This window comes from Palaemon carinicauda, chromosome 1 (assembly GCF_036898095.1).
Source record: "Palaemon carinicauda isolate YSFRI2023 chromosome 1, ASM3689809v2, whole genome shotgun sequence".
Taxonomy (NCBI): domain Eukaryota; kingdom Metazoa; phylum Arthropoda; class Malacostraca; order Decapoda; family Palaemonidae; genus Palaemon; species Palaemon carinicauda.
The window spans coordinates 240,447,154-240,468,390 of record NC_090725.1 but is presented as its reverse complement, the minus strand read 5'-3'; the positions used below and the strand labels follow the sequence as shown (position 1 = coordinate 240,468,390).

General features: G+C 38.8%; 2 protein-coding genes across 2 annotated transcripts; both read right to left on the bottom strand.

Moving 5' to 3' along the window:
* Positions 1–13,681: 13,681 nt before the first annotated feature.
* On the bottom strand, positions 13,682–14,872 carry LOC137638582 (uncharacterized). The gene has a single exon (XM_068370773.1). It carries the CDS (start codon positions 14,870–14,872, stop codon positions 13,682–13,684), a length of 1,191 nt encoding a protein of 396 aa, XP_068226874.1.
* A 153-nt stretch (positions 14,873–15,025) lies between these two features.
* LOC137638576 (KRAB-A domain-containing protein 2-like) lies at positions 15,026–17,357 on the bottom strand. Its single transcript, XM_068370760.1, has 2 exons — positions 17,102–17,357; positions 15,026–15,789 (listed from the first exon to the last, which is right to left on the bottom strand). Exons 1-2 carry the CDS (start codon positions 17,355–17,357, stop codon positions 15,026–15,028), a joined length of 1,020 nt encoding a protein of 339 aa, XP_068226861.1.
* Between the last annotated feature and the right edge of the window lie 3,880 nt (positions 17,358–21,237).

The following is a 21,237-nucleotide window of genomic DNA, read 5'->3' as shown; positions in this document are numbered from 1 at the left end:
GACGGCTGTTGCCGGCAGAGTAGTGTGGCAGTGGACCGGCACTGATGAGATAGAAAGTATAGAAGGAGGAGGAGGAGGGAAGGGCGGTAGCTCAATATCCAAACCTCGTCTTCTTCCGGAAGGAGTGTTCAAATGAAAGGCCCAAGGGAGGACCGAAGAACACTCTAAGATAGTGAGGTCTTTCGCCGGCAGACCGACCTGTCGTATGCTATCTCATAGTTCGACTATGTGCGGGAAGCCTAGCAGTTCGGACTAACCAACGAAAGGACCGGGCCGACCCCACAACCCGCCGGCACACGGTCGAGTTGTAGGACGGTGGACAGAGGTGTGATGGCTAGGACATCACTAAAGGACAGAGGGGAAGGGGAGAGGGTCCTGAAGAGGAGTGTAGGGGAAGGCGTGAGCCCTCACCAACACTCCAGGGGGGGGGGGTGTTCTGTTTCAGTACCGGCACTATCCCAGGTGTAGGAAGAATTCATTCTCCAGCCTAGGGTAGGTTAGTACAGAGAAGGAGCAGCACTGATGTACTGTCCTAAACTATAAAGAAACAGAATCCCGGGGCTTGACTAACCTAGACTAGGGGAACATGTCCAGGGAAGGCAGGTGTAGGACAAGTCGCTAGGCCATAGGGAGGAAGGATCGTAACCCTACCAAGTGTGGTCTAGGGAGAAGGGCAAAGCCCTCTCCCTTTTGCCAACCAGCAGGGACCAAAAGGAGAGTTATTTTCCCTAATTGGGTAGCTGGGGGCAAACGACTGGTACTCTGAGGTTCTGTCCCAAACTCAAAGCTCATGTACTATGGCTATGAGTGGGGAAAGAAAATTCTAGCCTAACCTCACTTGAATATGATTCAAGGTAAGGAGGGCTAGGATGTAGCCTAGGCTACCTCAGAGGGAGGAGATTACCTTGGATAAGGTAACTGGGGAGGTGAGAAGTATACAAAAGCCCTAAGCGTTAGGTTAGGGGCAAGGGAGTCGACTACCAAGATCATCAAAACCCCTTGTATACTTCCTAGAAGACGAAAAACATGTGCAATCACTGAATCTTATATGTATAAATGCCTAACATCTTCATTTCGTAATTCAACACCAGGAACACTTATTATATCATGCATGAATGCCTAAGATATCGAGCCTAGGGGCTAGGCTAGCAATCTAGCCTACTAATTCGGCTACCTACACGCCGAAAAAGAATACTATCGGCATAATATAACTAATTCCTAGCAATGAAGACTAAATAACTAATGCTGATAATTAGTTATAAGACCGGGAAGGTTGTTCTGGCTAACTAAATAAAGCATGCGAAGCGAACAACAGCGTCGGCGTCATGACGCCTCCGGTTAAGGCACAGCTCCGCCACAAAACACGGTATTTTGAGATAAAAAGGCGTTACTTTATGGCCAGAGCTGATTTATACAATACAAGAATATGGTACTCAACTTTCCAGAAGAAGGCGAGGCAGAAGATTGCGACATGATGAATTTACAAGCGAACAACTAGGAAAAAGCACCTGGTCATAAACGCTACGTAAGAAGGAATGAGGAAGGCGCGCAACGGTGACGTCAACCAAGATGGCGGCCAACATGGCGGCGGTTATGACGTCACAGAGTACCTTAACAGTAACGAAGGAGGAGAACTTAGTAACGGCTCCTCCCATAACTTGCCACACTTCCCCCTCGAAGCGTAAACTTTATGTGGGGTTCAGATAGCTATGTGGCGTGTCAAGCATACGTCCCCTGTTATTATACGATATCCTAAAGGGAAACCTTATGGGTACTCGCGCCAGAGGTTAGAATTCTGTGAAACCTTTAGTTTAATTCTCTGGGAATATCTACTGTAGTCATATATACCCTATGGAAGCTACTGAAGGAACTTTCCATCAGGACAACATGGCTTGAGCCCAAAAAAGGTGTTTTTACGTATCCATTTTTAAAAGAATACCATTTAAAAAGTCTCGTTTAGATAGTCTAATTTGTTACTTGTATATAATTATATTGGTGTTAAATTTAGTTAGAAATTTGATGAAAATAGAATCAAGAATTTTTCACAAAACTATGATTGCTCATTCATTCGTGAGGTTATTATGCATTGAGTATTGAGTCGGAAAGGTGTAGCTCACCTTTTCCCTCCAACCTAAGTATACAAAGGGTTTTAGGCTTTCTTATATTTAATATGGCTGTGTAAGGGGGGTTCTAGGTAAGAAAGAATACAGCTACTAAATTAGGTTAGGTAGTTTGTGTAGGTTAGATGGTGGCCTTGTTTATTGCTAATTCTACATGTACCATTGATCTTCTCCTTAAATCTCCTTAGGTAGTAGGTTGGCCAGGGCATCACTCACCCATCGAGATACTACCGCTAGAGTTATTGGGTCCTTTGACTGGCCAGACAGTACTACATTGGATCCTTCTTTCGGGTTACGGTTCACAATTCCTTTGCCTACACGTACACAGAATAGTCCGGCCTATCCTTCATATATTTTCCTGTCCTCATACTCCTGACAACAACAAGATTACCAAACTATTCTTCTTCATCCAAGGGGTCAACTACTGGATTGTAATTTTTCAGTGGCTACTTTCTTCTTGGTAAGGGTAGAAGAGACTCTTTAGCTATGGTAAGCAGGTCTTCTAGGTGAAGGAAACTCCAAAATCAAACCATTGTTTTCTATTCTTGGGTAATACCATGGTTTTCCACTGTCTTGGGTTAGTTCTCTTACTTGAGGGTGTACTCGGGCACACTATTCTATCTAATTTCTCTTCCCCTTGTTTTGTTAAAGTTTTTGTAGTTTATATAGGAAATATGTGTTAATGTTGTTACTGTTCTTAAAATATTCTATTTTTCCTTGTTTCCTTTCCTCCCTGGGCTATTTTCCCTGTTGGAGCCCCTGGGCTTATAGCACCCTGCGTTTCCAACTAGGATTATAGCTTAGCAAGTAATAATAATAATAATTTGTATGTTAAAATGGATTCTTTAATTCATTCCCCACCCAAAAATCCAGGTTTCCCACTGGTGGTCACCCAAGATTGTAAAGGTTAACAAATGGGGCAAAAATACTGTTCCTTCTCAAAAAAAGGTCAGCTTTAGATAAAACACTATGTAATTCATCAGAAGAAAAAATTATCAAAATTATTAGTGGTAGAGCTATTGTATAGAATTACCTTGTAGAACAACGCCTTACTACATTCCAAGAGAAAACAGCTTTTCTCCCACAGTAAGTGTGCCTCAAACAAATTTGGCCTTTATTTCCATAGCAAATAAACCATTCTCCCTGTATACCCCCTCCTTCCTGACAAACACAAGTGTGAACATGGCACTTTGGGTGGGTGACAACAGGAAAAAATTCATTATTTAACACTTATGAGATTTGTAAAAGGCCACAAAACCTAACAAACCTACCTAATTTAGTATTTTCTAGGGCACAGGCTTAGCAGAAGTGCAATCATTATATAAGGTGAATAGGATGCCCGTGTTTTGCGTAATATTTTGTGGATTTATTATGCATCCCAGAGCCTCTTAAATTTTCCTTTATACTGAAAATGTGAGGTTATGCTTTGTTACATATGGTCACCTAGTGGCCTCCCAGGCCCCAATGCCGCGCCTTCAGAAATTTACCCAAAATTTTATGTAGGTAGCTTTCTACTGTTGATGGGGCATGAGTCAGCAACTTTAGTGTTAATATAAGTTAATGTAAATTTTGGATTGTTCACATGTCCTCCATTTTTTTACATTCAATCTGATAAAGATATTAATGTTAAACATACGATGTGAAGGTTATGAGTTTGTCTTGAAGCAGGAGACATGTGTGATCAATAAAATTAAACTCTACGGAGCACCTGTATAGCAAATGGTGCAAGGGAGATTTTCCATGTTTTCATGGGCTAAGAATATTTTGGTTCTTATTTGCATTATTGGTACTTCATATCTCAATTGTAAAAAAATTACAGAAATTATGAATGTAAGGCGTAGATATTTTTCTAGAACTCCCTCTAATCAAAATATTCCTTCTCTCCTAATAGGAATGTTTATTTTGCCATATTTGTTATACATTTTGATTCATCTTTAATGTAATGACTTAGTTGCTGTGATCAGAGCAGGCTTTTTTACTTTTAGGCTATATATTGGAAGTACTCCCTAGTGGTTTCGATTGAGATTAACGCTTTTCCTTGAGGAATCGCAAACAACCAGCTCATCTTTATTAGGTCACCTGCTGTCTCCAGAGAAGCTTAGTCCTCTGAGGCACTCTACAGTCTGTTCTTAGTTGTCAGAAACAATGATTGCCATCTGCATTAAACTCTTAAACTGTTCCTTTACCAGGAGGTGGGGGAGTTGATCGTGCATGGTGAGGTTATGTCAGGAACTTCTCTCCATTTCTAGACATGCTCCATACACATTAAAGAAAGGGTGGGGTTCACACCTGATTGGCTTCTTTACTTCTGGTATATGGCTCTATATTGGGATGACACCTCTTTAGTCTAAGTCCAGGTCATTAACTTTCAAGTTTTTAAAAAAGGAATATCACTGTTTATCTTAATACCCTAGAGAAAGAGGTTCATGATTGCTCTCACTTGTGTGAAAGGTAGAGAAATTGGAATTCCCATATTCTCGTTATTTTAACTTTATAGCAAATATCGGAGCCTAATGTCCCTGATGATAGATTCAAAGTGAATGCCTCCTCCCCTTGACAATGTAGATATGGACTATAGATTGTTTGGAGATTCAAGAAACATTTTGGTATTACCTGTGGAAAAGTGGACGACTAAAACTTGATATTGAAGCCTGTTCAGTTGTCATGGCAGGCACAATGTGGAGTCATTTAGCGAAGGAGGCTTTTCTCTATCCAAGGCTCAAACATATAAATTAGAGGTAATTTTACATTGGTCACTGAATGACACTCCTACAGGATTTTCAATTAGTCTAGTAACGCATGGCATTATGCAGGATGATTACATAAGAGCATCCTTTATGAGTGTAATTCTAGTTATACATCCCGCTCTTTCCCTTTAAAAAAGAAGGAATCATTCCTATTCTGGGGCTTGTGATTGCAGGCTATAGCTTTATGGTAGGATTTTTTTTTCTTTTTTTTCAAATAAAAACTTATCCTCTCCTCTGGAATGGCATCCTATCAGTTTTGGCCCACAAATGCTTGGCTGCAGAGGTGGTTATGGAATATGCCTTCCACCACTGATTGCATTTGTGACCGGTAACCTAGTACTTAAGGTGCATAGTAAACTTTGAAGTTATCAGATACTACTGCTAGAGAGTTATTGTGTCCTTTGACTGGCTGGTGTGACGGTCTGAACAATCCCCCAGTCTCAGAATTCTCCTTGACATTATATAATGGTTTTTTTCCGCCATTAGCAAGCTTCGCTCGCATGAAAATAAAACATCAAGCTCGTATGTACTGGCAAGCGGTAATGTTGAGCTGCTCACGCTAGCATTACAAGAAAATAAAATATCAATTCCATATGCACTGGCAAACGGTAATGTTCGCGCATGCGCAGATTATCAAGGAGAATTCTGAGACTTGGGGATCGTTCAGACCGTCACACCGGACAGTACTACATTGGATCAATCTCTCTGGTTACAGCTCATTTCATCTATGCCGACTCATACACAGAATAGTCTGGCCTATTCTTTACAGACACTACTCTTTCCTCAAACACTTGACAACACCGAAATTACCAAACAATTATTCTGCTCCCATGAGGTTAACTACTGCACTGTAAATTTTCAGTGGCTACTTTCCTCTTGGTAAGGGTAAAACAGACACTTTAGCTATGGTAAGCAGCTCTTCCAGGAGGAGGACACTACAAAATCAAACCATTGTTCTCTAGTCTTGGGTAGTGCCATATCCTCTGTACTATGGTCTTACACTGTCTTGGGGTAGAGATTTCTTGCTTGAGGGTATACACGAGCACACTATTCTTTCTTGTTTCTCTTCCTCTTGTTATTTTGAAGTTTTTATAGTTTATATATGAAAGATTTATTTTAATGTGTGTATTATTCTTAAACTGCTTGTAGTTTATTTCCTTATTCCCTTTCCTAGCTGCTATTTTCCCTGTTGAACTCCTTCGGGTTATAGCATCTTGCTTTTTCAACTAGGGTTGTAGCTTAGCAAATAATAATAATAATAATAATACATTTTCATTTGTATGTTATGTGGGAATGGTACGACTTTCCAATTAGTCTAATTTCTTTACTCTAATCTCTTGAATTATTCAGTAATACGCCGATACTGAATTTGAAAAAACGTGACGATTGTCTAAAAAAATTTTAACATTGTTTGAGTATCCCTTCTGTTTCAAATTTACATTCAACATAAAATGTCAGTCCAAGTCATTTATTAAGCCTTTGTAGCGTTTTCATTATTCGTTATTTATTTTCTTGCTGGAGTTGTCAGGATTAAAATAGTGGTTTAGCTTTGATAACTGACGCAATTAGCCATCGTTGAAGTTATATTGTAAGTTATAGGCATTATCTTGTAGAGATGTAACTGAATATCATGTTGACACGCATGGTTTAGTCGCATTTCTCTATATGAAAGGCTGTAAATGAGAATTATAAAATTCTGACCGTTGAACTCTACTATGCCAGGTTACGGAAACGAAATTAACCCCTTGATAACCATTTAGGCAAAGAGTAAGTTTCTACAAAGCATCTTCCCAAGCATTCCATGGTTTAAAGCCAAACGATTGAATAGGAAGTGAGGCTTTGATTTCTAGAGTTTCTATTAGATTTTAGTTATGTTTATGGAGGCTCTTTTTTTTTGTATCGGAATCCTCGTAGAAAAACTATTTTTGTCCCTTTCTTGAGCTTTATATGTTTAGGTTCCTGATCCCAACACCGTTATTCCTCAGTCAACGTCATCCATGAAAACACCAGTAAAATTACATTTTCTTTCATAAACTATCTCAGAAAACGAACTTCACGCTAGACTAATATAAACTTGTTTGCTACGTTGAATTTTATTTATACACCAGCCAAGCTCACACGCTTATGGCTTCAGTAAATATTCCGGGTTTATCAGAAATCACTACCAAAATGTTTGTACAAAACTTAATTAACCGAAACTCCATAATTAATCATGATATTGTACATCGGAAGTAAATGTTTGATTTAGAATAGAGCAACATGATTGAAACTATCATTATTAATGTAGGACTAGATATAGTATGCTTTTGTACTCTTATAGTATTATTTTTAAAATATTGGGTTATGGTGTAAAATATAACCGCTGGTGTTGATGATTGGCTTAGTTTGTGGGTTCTTCATCTGGTCCCACGCCTCATGAACAAGTTCGGCGCTCCGTGAAACCCTCTTATATACATAATCTATATGTAAATGACGTTCACTGGGCAACACTATTCATTTTGTGATAAGAACAACTTCACGGGTGCGGTTTCGAATAAAAAGTCTGTGGCCTTAAGACGATATGTACCTTCAGCAGTTATATTTTTTTCCTAACTATGAATAATAATCATAAAAAACATGACATAACCTATACCCAGTTTCATGTTTTTGACGATTTTAAACACTTATTTGTATCTCTCTGTATCTTCTAATTGTAAAATGGCGACGAGTCAAGAAGTACCTCCAATAATGAATGGCTTCAACGATGGCTTGGCCTTCTTTCTCGATGGCTGCATGTTTCTCCGGTCCCTGTAGAGTTCTTGAGGAGAATGCCACTGGACCACCCATTTGATTTAGAACATCAGCTATAGCCCATTCAGATGCATCAGTGTCCACTTCAAATGGGACCGACTCATCAGTAGCTTCTACCACTGAATTTTCAATATCTTTCTTCGGGTTATGAAAAGATTTTACTTCAGCTTCACTTTTTGGAAATGAGGTACTTGAACTGAGTGGATGTACTTGGCTGAATAGTTCACTATCCATTGCGAGTAGTATGCAAATAGTCCAAGTGTTCTTCGTAACGATTTCGTATTTGTAGGCACTGGTAAATCATACAACGGTTGTAGTCGTGTAGGCACTTTGTTGAAAACACACACTTGTATTTATTGTAAACTACTATGGGTTTCACAGACAGTGCAAGTGCGATTTTTTGCAATTATTCTGTAACGAACAGTCGTATCAATACGAGATGTTGCTATAGGGTATTACACCCAGTGAGGAAATTTATAGGGGTATAATGACTCGTTAATTATTAATTATAAAGACACTTGCCCCTATGCCAAAGGGCAAAATCTCAATCATCCAGTCACAAAACCGAACAATAATATACAGAACCTCTACCTCCAGCCCCTCCCTCCCTCTCCTTTCATTCCTCACCTGCTTTCTCCCTGCTTCAAGCTATCTCTCTCCACCTCCACGCCATCCATCCCTCTCCGTTCTTTCCCTTCCCTTCATGCTCTCTTTCTGAGAAGGTAGCTTAAGTTGCAACTTATTTTGTATGATTTTTTTTATATATCAAGCACTCTATCTATCTATTTATCTTATCTAATTATAATATTTATTGTTGTAGATGTGGAACAATTCAATCGGTTGTTACCTATCAGATGACTGACTGCTTTATTCACTGGTTTGCTCATCTCTCTCTCTCTCTCTCTCTCTCTCTCTCTCTCTCTCTCTCTCTCTCTCTCTCTCTCTCTCTCTCTCTCTCTATGGTATTGGTTATGTAAATAATTATTAGATTGACACCTTTCTGAAGGGTTTTGGAGTAGCTGAGTAATAGACACTATGACTGATAGGAAAATGGCTGTTGTATACGTACCTGCGTTTTCTTGCCTTCTTTTGGCAAACCTTATTTCTACTCAGGGCATTAGCCCTTTACTGGTATTACGAGGGAGAGCTTAAAGAAGTGATGGCCACCTCAGAAGATGTCTGTCCGTATGGTTGCAGAAATGAGTTTGTCACCCAACTCTTCAACTTTTTTAATAAAGAGAAAGCTGACAACTGCCTTCAGATTAGTTTGCATAGGTGACTTGTTACAGTTACTCTATGAATTACTAATAATTATTGACCCTTTCCACAGGACATTCATCAGAGTTAAAGCCTTGATTATACTGATACATTTATTTTCAAGTGATGGATGTTTAAGATTTTATTTTATATAATACATATCTATATAAAGTTTTTCCTTCATACAGGCCTTACCACCGTGTTGCAGCAGCCTTGAGGATGAAATTGAGTACGGTGCATTCAATTGTGTATCATAGTACTAAGCCACGTCCCGTCACACCACCAACGCCTCCAGCACAGCCTATCTTTGACAGTTTCTCTGTAGGAGCCATACGTCGACACATCCATATAAAGTTTGTTGCCAAGAAGGCTTTTACTCTCGCATCCCTGGCACAGAACCTGAAGGAAGAAAGCATCATCCACGAGAGTACCTCAAAGATTAAGCTATGGTGCTTACTCCACAAAATGGGAATCGAGTATAAGACCACTCAGCGCAAGATGTATGTCAGGAAGGAGTCAATTGACATCATGTGCCAAAGGATACGTTCCCTGCGGGACCTTCAAAGACATAGGGAAGACGGCAGGGAGGTAGTGTACCTGGATGAAACGTGGTTCACAACCAGAATGAGCCATAACATGGAATGGGTGGATACCACGCAGCCTAATACCAGTGCCAATTACAGCCGTCAGGTGCCACCAGGTGAGGGGGAACGTTTCTTGGTAGTCGCAGGTGGTACAGCCGATAGCTTCATTGACGGTTCCTTCCTCAGTTTCCCTGCTAAAAATACCAGCGGCGACTACCACGGGGAAATGAATGGCGATATATTCCTACGTTGGCTAACAACTCAGCTCCTGCCACTCCTGGAGGAGCCTTCGGTATTAGTGATGGACAATGCCCCATACCACAGTATAATGACAGAAGATAGTCGTTGTCCCACCACAGCTACCAGGAAATCTGACCTCATTGAATGGTTACAGCGCAGAAATATATCCTTCCCGCAACATGCTACAAGACCTGAACTCCTATACATATGCCGTCAAAATAGGCCAGAGAAGTAAGTACAAGATAGATAACACCATTCGAGAATGGGGCCATGAAATCGTCCGCCTGCCGCCCGCACATCCCGAGCTCAATGCAATCGAACAGGTGTGGGGACACATGAAACGTTACGTGCGCTCGTCACTCCGTTTCACCCGAGCCGACCTACATGCCAGATTAGAGGAGGCAAGGATATCTGTCACTCGCGATGTATGGGCAGGGGCAGTACGTCGATCACGAGCTTTTGAGGATAGTTATCGTTCAACAGATAACATGCATGACAGTATTGATCCTGTCATTATTAATCTTGACAGTGACACTGAAGATGAAGTTGACTTGCTATCAGAAAGCGATGAAGACTAAAAAAAAGAAATAAAAATAAAAACACAAAAAAAGTAAACCAAAAAAAATTAAATATGAAGGTTATGCCCTACCCACATTCGAGTCCCGTCATCGGTCGATACCAATATTCAATCAAATTCAATTAGGAGGTGGGGGGGGGGATATATGTGGCATTAGGTGAAATAAAGATTTTGTTTCTTATTTCCTATGGATACCTATCATCTATGCTCATACCCAATACCGAAATACACAATGATATAATTGTGTACAATTACATATTGTTCAAACTCAAAGACAATATATATATATATATATATATATATATATATATATATATTGCTATTTAACTAACACTTTAAATTTCAGAAGCATGGGGCAAAAGGAAAAATTGGTTAAGCCTCTGTACAACTCCCCACATTAGTAGAAACTGACAGGCAGAGAGGGGGAGAGAGCAAATCAGTGTATAAATAGATATTAATAAGTTAACTGGAGGGTAACAATCACTGAACTGTTACATTTATACAAGTGTCAATTATTATTACATTGATAGAAAAAAAAATCGTAAAAAAAATATGTTTAAATCAAAGCAACATTCAGAGAGAGAGAGAGAAAGAGAGAAGGAAAGACGTAGGGCAGGTGAGGGAAGAAAGGAGAGTGGAGGAAGAAAATGGGGGTTGGAGGTGAAGGGGGTTGTAGGCAGGCGGAGCTCTTCCAACCTGGTGTTCGTTTTCTTGCTTGGCTAATGAGTTTTGCCTCTTGGTATAGGTACAAAAGTCTTTATTATTTACAATAAATGATTCATGATACTCCTATAAATTTCCTTACTGGGTATAATACACTATAGTAAAATCTCGTACTGATACGAGTGTTCGTTACAGAATAATTGCAAAAAATCGCACTGGCACTGTCTGTGAAACCCATAGTAGGCCTCTTTTCTTAGCTGCTTCCATAAACCTGGTAAAATTTTTATAATGTTCTTCTTGGGTCAAGCCACAAATAGTTATGTCCAGATAAACAAAGTTATTTTTCAGTTTCTCATCTGCAATGAAGGAGTCCATAATTCTTTGAAAACAAGCTACTCCATCAGTGACTCCCGATGGAATGTGTGTGAACTGGTAAAGTCCACCACAGGCTTAAAATGCTGTATAGCGTCTATCTGTTGCGACCCATCTCAGAATCTGCACCGTGTTGGAATATTCTCATTTGGCGCTGCGCAATGAGAAGATTCCCAGATCGCGCATCCAAGTTGGAATCGTATTTTGGTTGCTGTGGAGTGAAACAGATTCACGTAAATACGCCGACTGACTCGTTTACCTTATATGGCAATAGGTGTGTTAACAGTATTAGGTTCTATGGGGGTGATCTCCTCGTTGTATATGCAGTGATCAGGCCATTATGTAAAGTCAGGTCATTATGTGTGTTTAATTTGTTTCCAAGGCGTGTTAGTTATTGTAGTATGGAATTGCCACCCCTATCTGTCACTGTGTTTAGGCCACTTAAAATTGTTGAATGTCAGCCTCTAATTCACAAACAATGGGGAGGGTGCTGTAGTTAATTAACTAATGTCATTTTTTATGCATTTGATATTTTTTAAACAGTGCGTATGTTAATTTTATAATGATTCAAAACACCTTTAACACACTTATCAATTGTCATAAATTACAAACAATTTTTTGTTGCAATAATAACCACATCTTGATGTTGGGAAGTCAAGAAAGGATATACAATCTGCTGGTAGTTTCTCACATTAAATGTAATGCAATTAGTCGTTACAAACCAATCCAATTGGGAATGTGCCTGTTGTGAAAAATTTGGGTGTACTGATAGATTGTAATTTGTCAATGAGGGACCAAATTGTGAACACAGTGAAAGTGTGTAACTATCACCTGAGAAACATAGCATTTATTAGAAAATATTTAACAGAGGGCAGTACAAAAATTTTAGTGATGAGTCACGTAATATCAAGGCTTGATTATTGCAATTCTCTGTACTACAAATTGCCCAATACACTACTAAGAAAGCTTCAAAATGTGCAAAACCGGGCGGCTAGACTGATAAAAGGCATTAAACTACGGGAGAGAATAACTCCTGCATTGATCGATCTACATTGGTTACCTGTTAAGGCTAGAATTGAATTTAAGATTTGCTTGTTGACCCACAAAGCACTTACAAGTGATAAGCCTAAATATCTTCGTGATTGCTTGGTCCGCTACCCTGAAGCTACCAGCGCCGCTGTAAAAGTTAGACATGCTGACGACCCACATAGACTATTCAAAATTAGTGTGAATCATGCAATAGGAGGAAGAATGTTCAGTTATGCTGCACCGAGACTCTTCAACGACCTTCCACTCCATGTCAAGAATAGCAAAAATGTGGCAGCTTTCAAGAAAAACCTGAAGACTTATCTTTTTAGAAAGTGTTATAATAGTGACCTGAAAACTATTAAGCCTGAATACGAATGCTAGCAAAATAACTGTTAAGATACAGAGCAAAATATTAACTGGAAAGAAATTATTTTTTCACACACCAAGGCCCGCCTGAACAGACTTTTAGTGTCTGACGGAGGGCGAGAAATAAACCCGTAAAAGTAAAAAAAGTAAGTAGTAAACATCCATCACATTACAGCAAATATACAAGAACACTCTGATCATGCACATACAGTACAACCTCTCTGTAATGGACACCTCAATTCACCTATCCACCATTCATGCAAACTGCAACTATCTATTGCTATAAATTACCATGTAACTAACACACAAATACTTACCCAATATAACTCCCTTCTCATTCTATTCTGAGATTGTTAAAAATGCATTTAATATGTTACCAGAATCCATCAATTTCCATAGTTTTATTTTAAAATTGATCATTGAAATCAGTAATAATAACAAACTTACAATGAAAGGCACTTTTGTATCACATAATAGCAAATCAAAGCAATGCCTGGGTTCAGCAATCCTTGCATAGTTCCTCTAACCAGAAAATACTTATATATCATGCACAATCTATCTAAATTGAAATTCTTATCCATAGGCAAAAACATAAAGACATAACCAATTAACTTGTTGTGTCAAATCAAAGTATGAGAAATAAAACAAGTTGAACCAAAGCGTCAATTATGAATTGATTTATGTGATAACTAACACCTCCCACATATCCAAATGGCAGGAACTGACTCCAGGTTGATGCATGCCATATGATAACATGTCACATGAGTCACATTGAATCATGTGGGTGCCTAGATCCATTGCTCTACAGGTGCAGTGCAGTTCAACATCAACAGACAACACTAAGCGCTTCCTTCTCACAGTTGCTGTTGATGGCCATGGTCGTATATCCTGAGTTGTGAGGCAGCCAACTAAGTGCTTTCGCAAGGATGGGATGTCCTACCTGACATGCACAGGATCCTGTCCGATAGCCAGAGACGTGGCAAAAGCTACAGCATATACACCACAACTGCTACCATCACGCTGACGATCCACTTTCATGATGTTCAGAGACATGTGTTCTTTATCAGTATGAAGGTATTTTGCAATGGTATTTTTGGTTTGATCAGTGGGATTTTGATGCATGCTGTCATAAATGTTCACAGATCCATTCTCACAGCCAATGTTTGAAACCGTAACCCAGTGATTACCATTTACATTTAAGATCTGAATAAATTCAGAAACTGGAATGTCAAACCTTTGGTTTTGTTGCAGTGTCAGGTCTTGTAATCCTTCAATATGAGGGGCAAAGTTCTTCAGTAGCTTGCTAGCAGCTGAAATATGGAGATCAGACAGCCATTCTCCAGGATTCGAGATGTCCTTAATGGAGGATGCTGAGATATATCCAGCAACATGAACTTGATTTTGTCCCTCAGCTTTGACACTAGGTTTTAAGGTTGATTGGTTTGAGATGGCTGTGCGAGATCTTTTCAGCTTGAGATTAACTCCATTAACAGCATTGTCAGGCTTACAAGGAGGGTTATTGACTGCTTTCATAAGGGTGGGTAGAGCACTTTTTTTGCTGATGTATCGTTTAGCTTGGGTGGAAGTTGTTCTGGAGGGGCTGACTCTTGCATTGGTGGGGGGAGATTTGGATCCATCAGCTTTCTGTGAGGGTGTGAGTTGATCATTTTCTGTCTGGGAGGGTTTTAGCTGACCTGATGTTGCCTCACTTTTTGCATATCCTTTGATGGGATTGGAATGGTTTGTGCACAGTTGTCCTTCTCGGAAACACGGGCAGCGTTTTGTGTTGCACATTCCAGCACAAGTACAGCGTTTGCGGATAAACTTGCGGCTGGGGTTGGACATGCGAGCAGCTTCGCGCAAGGTAACCTTCTGACTTGTATCTGCATCAAGGCTTCCGTGGTAGGGGGCAATGCCACCGGCTCGATATCTGCCATTTAAGATGCCAAATTGGGATGCTAGAACATAGGACTTAGCTGCATCTCCACAAACCTGGTGAACTTGAGCTGGAAGCCTCTTATCCTCACATGTTGTACGGTCTAGTTTGGGTACTGCCACAGTCACAAAGTCGCCAACATTAAATTCAACAGTATTCAATGCATGCTTCTTTTCATACTTTCTAATCATCCTTTCTGCATTCTTCTTTGTTTCTTTGTGGACACGTTGTCGAAGAGCTATACGGCGAATGTCACATTTGGATCGACGAGCGTAGCTGAGAAGACGCTTTGCTTTGTAAGAGGGAGGGTTTCCATCAACCAAGCTTTCTTTTTGCTGTTGGGGTCATTGGTCCATAACAGTATCAGGAACTTCCTCAGTTAGAGGCACAACAACTGGTTGTTGAATGTCCTCAGCTGGATCCTCTTGAAAGATCTCCTCTTCTCCTGCCACACCGGTTCTTGCTCCAGGAAGAATGTTTCCCATTGATTCCTCTCCATAGACAACTTGGAATGGGGAACTCTTTGTTGTCTCACAAGTCACAGTGTTCATAGCAAACATCACTTTAGGGAGCCAGCCAGCCCAAGGGAAGTCATCACCTTCATTGTCAACCCTCATCGCTGCCAATTTCTGCTCGACTACCTTGTTCCCATTCTCAACACAACCTTGAGATTGGGAGTGACGAGGTCTTCCATGGACAAACAAAGTATCCCCTCCCCATTCTTCAAACAAAGCCTGCAAGACAGAGTTGATGAACTCTCTTCCGTTGTCCGAGTGGAAGATGCGTGGTTGGCCCATGTACGCTAACACACGCTCTTCTAGCGTGGTGGCAACTTCTTGCATTGACTTTGTTTTCAGCGGGAAGAGAACATGGAACTTGGTGAAATGGTCAACAGCATGGCCAATGTAGTGAAAATCGCCATCAGGGGAACTACGCATGTCGATCAAGTCCACTTGTAATCTCTGCATGAATCCCTTTTCAACAATGGGGCGAAGTGGGGGACGTGACAACTGGGGTTGGGCCTTTTCACACTGTGGGCATGACTTGCAGAATGCCTGTACATAGGAACGTGGGCAGCCATAGTATTCCCGTTCAACAGCATCTTTCACTTTTTTGTAGCCAGCATGAAGTGTGGATGTATGAATTTTGTGAACGGCATCATACAGCTACCCAGCATGGAGGACCCGTTTGTACGAAGAAAACGCACCATCATCTTGGCATCCTGGAAAACAGACAAAGTAAAAGTAATGAATGCAAAAAGTTGGAATTTTCACATTTTTGTGTTCAAATAATAACATTTTTGTTGGTCATGTTGAACCTTAACTGTCTCTTAAAGCCCACCAATTCTTAAATTATTAATTTGTAACCCAATTTTTATACCAGAGTCAGTTTGTGTGCTTAGAAGTGGTGAAAAACTTGAAACCTTCCTGCACAAAGTTAGAATTTTCAAATTTTTATGTTCACAAATAATAATCTTTTATGGTCATATTCAACCTTAACTCTCTCTTATAGTCTAGTAATTCTTAAATTATTAATTTGTAACCCAGTTTTCATACCAGAGTCATTTTATGTGCTTAGAAGTGGTGAAATACTTAAAATCTCCCTGCACAAAGTTGTAATTTTCACATTTTAGTGTTCAAGTAATATCTTTCTTTGGTCATATTGAAGCTTAACTGTCTCTTATAGTCTAGTAATTCTTAAATTGTTAATTTGTAACCCAATTTTTATACCAGAGTTAGTTTGCGTGCTTAGAAGTGGTGAAATACTTAAAGCCTTCCTGCACAAAGTTGGAATTTTTACATTTTAGTGTTCAAATAATAACTTTATTTGGTCATATTAAACCGTAACTGTCTCTTATAGTCTAGCAATTCTTAAATTATTGATTTGTAACCCAATTTTTATACCAGAGTCAGTTTGAGTGCTTAGATGTGGTGAAATTCTTAAAATCTCCCTGCACAAAGTTGAATCAATTTCTATCTCTACTAGGTATCAGTAGAAATATTTGATAATATGAAAACAAAGCCTATATCTAAGAATAGCCATTTTAGTTTAGTTTTGATTTAAATCAGATGATAGTTGGAGAGGTTGAAAAAAGATATGATTCACAAAAAGAGAGGGGTAAACACTATTTAATTTAAACAATAGTTAATCCTTTTAAAACCCCAAAAGGCATTAGAATAAGCATCCTTGGTATATTTCATCATTAGTATGGTTAAAGATCATAACTATGAACAATAAGCCCTATTTGTGATGTTTTTGTCTCAAATCTTTCCAGGATAATGTTCATGGATTCATTATCCAAATACAACAAGGGGCGGAATAATGTCTTAGTTCATAAGAAATACTTTGATAAAATATGGGAGGGGTGAATAATGTGGAAAAAAATATTATTTTGATTGTTTAAAGGTAAATGGACAAACCTTTTTTGGTGACTACAAGCACATTCGTCAGTCCAAGGTCTGGGAGGTTGATGAGCTTGAAGTGCTTGTTCTTGACCCACCACCTGAGCTTTGAATCTCCAGGGAGATCCTTGTTGCCTTGGTCTGATGCCTGTGGTTGAGGTTGCTTGAGGATGTCGACGATGGTTGCATGCTCTTCAGTGGACAGGATGGTGGTGTTGTTGGCAGCTGAAATACGATCTAATTCAGCAGTCATATGTTCGCGGTGTAGATCCATGTTTGATTTTGCCAGTGAATAATCTATTCTAGTTTTACTTCTTTCAGGGTTTAAATTGTCACCAAATCAAAGAATGATTTAGAAAGTTTGGCAAATTACTCAGTTATTAGTTATTCCTAGACTAGATAATAATAAGTACTTAACTGGCAATTGGACACTTTTTAGCAGCTTGGCAGAAGGTCGTGACAGCACACTGACTGACAAGCACTTGACGTTAATGTCGTCTGCTTGTGCTTTATATAGGCGTAAACACCCGTGTGAACCCAACACTGCATTCCAACTTTGCCGCACAAAGTAAGAATTCTAACATCGCGCAACCCAATTCGGAATCGGCGCAGATTCCAACATAGCGCCGAACATATCCTTCTCAATTATAGGTACCTTATGATAGATACTTTTAAGATCGATGGTACTGAATACCTTATTTGAAGCTATTTTAAGTGTCATCAATACGTGGCAATGGATAGCTATCAAGTAAAGTGAACTTATTAATAGTTTCAGAAAAATCCACTGCTAGACGTGTTTTTCTAGATTTATTCTTCACTACAACAACTTGAGGCCTCTAGTGAGAGTTGCTTGGTTCAATGATTCCTTCTCTGAGAAGTATCTGCACTTCCTTTTCCATGAACTGCTGGACTGGAAGTGAGTAGTGCCTTGACTCGGAGGCAATGGGTGTGCAATCGGGTTTCGAATTGGCAAATAGTTCTGGAGGATCTACTTCAATGGTACTTAGACCACAAACAACTAGAGCAGGTAGATCACCTCCATACTTTAGGGTTACACTATCATGTAACAAATTTTGAAAGTCTTGACCCAGCATTGTCAGAACAGAGCCTTGGAAGAATGAACAGGGTGACATCCTGATAATCTCTGCCACCAATGTGCTAATTCCCGTTACAAAAACCTTCAGTTTTAACCGACAAGAAAGCCAATGCCATTAACACTTATTAACTACGATTCTTTTGCGCTTTCAATGACAATTTCTTGACAATATTCAGATGCACAAAGCTTTACTGAGCTCCCACTATTGATCAAGCCATCCACTGAGGTTCTATTCACACATTTTAGTAATGGCTTTGGACAAGCATAAGGGAGCTGCTACAGAAGTAATAGCGACGAGAAATAAAGACTCGTTTCTATTTGTAGTACGTGTTAAGAAGCACCAACATGTCTACTAACAGTAGCAGTCGAGCGGCAAACTTCATAGAAGTGGCCCTTTTGACATTTATGACAAATCTATTCATGTGCTGGACATTTCTTCTCGAGATGCTTAGGATAGCCACAAAAATAACATTTAGTTGCTGTATTATTTGTCGGAGGCGTAAGCAGCAGCAGCTAGTACAGTAGTTTTTGGGGCCTCATCAACTGAGGTGCAGCTAATATTTGCACTCGTTAGATTTGTACAATGATTTGTAGCATAACGTTGAGAATTCTTCTGAGCAGACTCCAAAGCCCTAGTTTGGTCAACAGCTGTCGACAAGTCTAAAACCTTGTTCTCCAGTAAACGCTGTCTGGTTAGGGATGATTGCAGACCATTAATAAAAGGCATCACGGATACTTTCTACAATATACACTAGCAGAAACCGATTTGAAATTACAGTCTTTACTTAAAACCTTCAACGCTTGCAAGTAAGAGTCCTGTTTTTTCATCACGCTGCTGTTTACGAGTAGCTAACAGATGTCGGACAAACACTTCAATTTTTGGGTTTGACTTACTGTGCTTCCAGTACATGAATTGCTACCTCATAAGTTGTACAATCAGATATACAAACCTATACTTCAGGAGAAGCGTAATTTGTAAGAAAACTTAGTTAATCAATTTGTGCACTGTCAGGCTGGCTTATAGGCTACACTGAAGAAAATTTTGAAATGTTCTTAACCAATGTTTCCACTCCTGGGTTGCTTTTGGTGAGCTTGGGTCTATCTCTGCAGTCGTTCAGGTTTTAACAGACGCTCCATCCAAAGTCGATACTGTATTGACAATGGTGCCATCAACGATTCGCAGAATTTAGATCAATAAATTTGATATGAAGATTTGATAATTGTGATAATTGAACCATTGGCCTACATCTAAGCTTTATTGATCTAAATTCCTTAACCAGGTGGAACCTGTAATAACAAATAAGATATAAATATAATTGTATAATAATAACGACCGTTAATATGATGATAATAATAACCATTACAATCAGTCATAAGGTTAAGCCTGATTCATTAATAGTTAATATGCATATATAATAGTAATATATATTAAGAGTAGGGGAGTTTAATAGTATACAGTGTAATTAATAATAGTTATTACATGTTGAATAACAATTAATAGTATCTGAATGCAAACAAATGCACTGTTACCAACTGAAACGGTAATGGCATGGTTACTTGTATGTAATTTAGTAGCTACTTTTGTCACATAGCGCACATATGAATTGTCAAAGCCCTAAGACTCGTCAACTATTACATAGGAATTTGATACACGTAATTTAATTTGTTACCCATAAAAATCCTTCAACTGAAGAAACTTCAGATGTCGGTTTAAAAAGAGTAAGGTAGTTCCTAGACTGTAGGTAACTGTGGAAAATACTTTTAATATTTATTATAGTATGTTGGATGATCGGTTCTGATTATTTGATTTGTTCCATGTCTTGTACTTTGAGTGTAGATTGTAGTAGATTGAGTTGCAGTAGTCAATCCTGTTAATGTGTACCACAAATTTCTTTACACTATTCATCTAGAAACTTCACAATTTTTTTTTTTTTTTTTTTTGAGCTGATGTCCAGCTGTTCTAACTACATGATTTATTGGAGCACTGAGAGGCAAATTAGTTAAGTGATACCCACAGGTCACGAAGTTTTAACTAGATATCTAGCAGAGCTGTTAATTTTTATTTGGGTGTCGCCAAATTTCTTGTTGTTTTTCTTTCCAACCACCATAAACTGTTTTATTTTCATCTGGTTTTAGTTTAACTATACTCCATTCCCTTTCACTGGTAACAACCTGGGTTAAAGTTTCAGCAGTATCATAAATGTCATTTATGCGAAGTAAATATCTATCATTCGCAAATAGTTTAAATTAAACTTCGTTCCTCTGTAGTACTTTTGATAGACCTATATTGCAGATACAGAATATTAGGCTTATTGCACTTAACTGTGGCTCCTCTGTTTATTTGATTCATACGAGTGCCTAATTTGTACATAATAGTTTGTTAACAAAGTTATCTTATATTAAAGGACTTATCTTCAATATCGATGGACCGTAAATCATGAAGTACCAATTTACGCATAACATATTTGTTCTCATCAATCATTTCTAGCCAAAGACTGAAATTCTAGCAAAGCATTTAAAACAACAAACTTAGAATATAATTGTCTGTTGACTAAATAGTTGTTCAAGAACTACATATTCTAGCACAACTAAAAATTTGAAATGGATAAATTTGAAATGGGTATTTATTTACTTAATTCTTGTTAACCCAGAGCACTTTAAAAGAACCAAACTATAGCTACTATAAGATTTGGAAAATTTGCACGGTGATATTACTGTAGTGTTTACTATCCTTGTAATTATGTCGGCAAGGCTAGAGAAATTTTCTCACCTATAGTCTATTTTTTATAGCGGTGCATATTTGCACTTGACTCACAGGGGTGCCCTTTTAGCTCGAAAAGGTTCCTGATACCTGATTGGTCGGAAGTATTTTTGTCCGAACACCTTCATTGTTCTCGAATGATTACCAAGTAATGTGAATCGAAACTTATTTATCAACCTATATTTCTCCATCATATATATGTTTTGTCAATAAACAATGTGAAAGAATAAATATATTATAAAGAATCGTCTTGGTAAGTCTAAATTTAATAACACAATCCACCGAAGTCAACGACAG

Excerpts from the sequence above, each read along its gene's own strand:
- LOC137638582 (XM_068370773.1), bottom strand. The coding sequence starts at position 14,872 with ATGATTAGAAAGTATGAAAAGAAGCATGCATTGAATACTGTTGAATTT.
- LOC137638576 (XM_068370760.1), bottom strand. The coding sequence starts at position 17,357 with ATGGATCTACACCGCGAACATATGACTGCTGAATTAGATCGTATTTCA. Across the intron at positions 15,790-17,101 it reads GCTTGTAGTCACCAAAAAAG|TGAAAGATGCTGTTGAACGG; the intron begins GTTTGTCCATTT and ends GCTACAAAAAAG.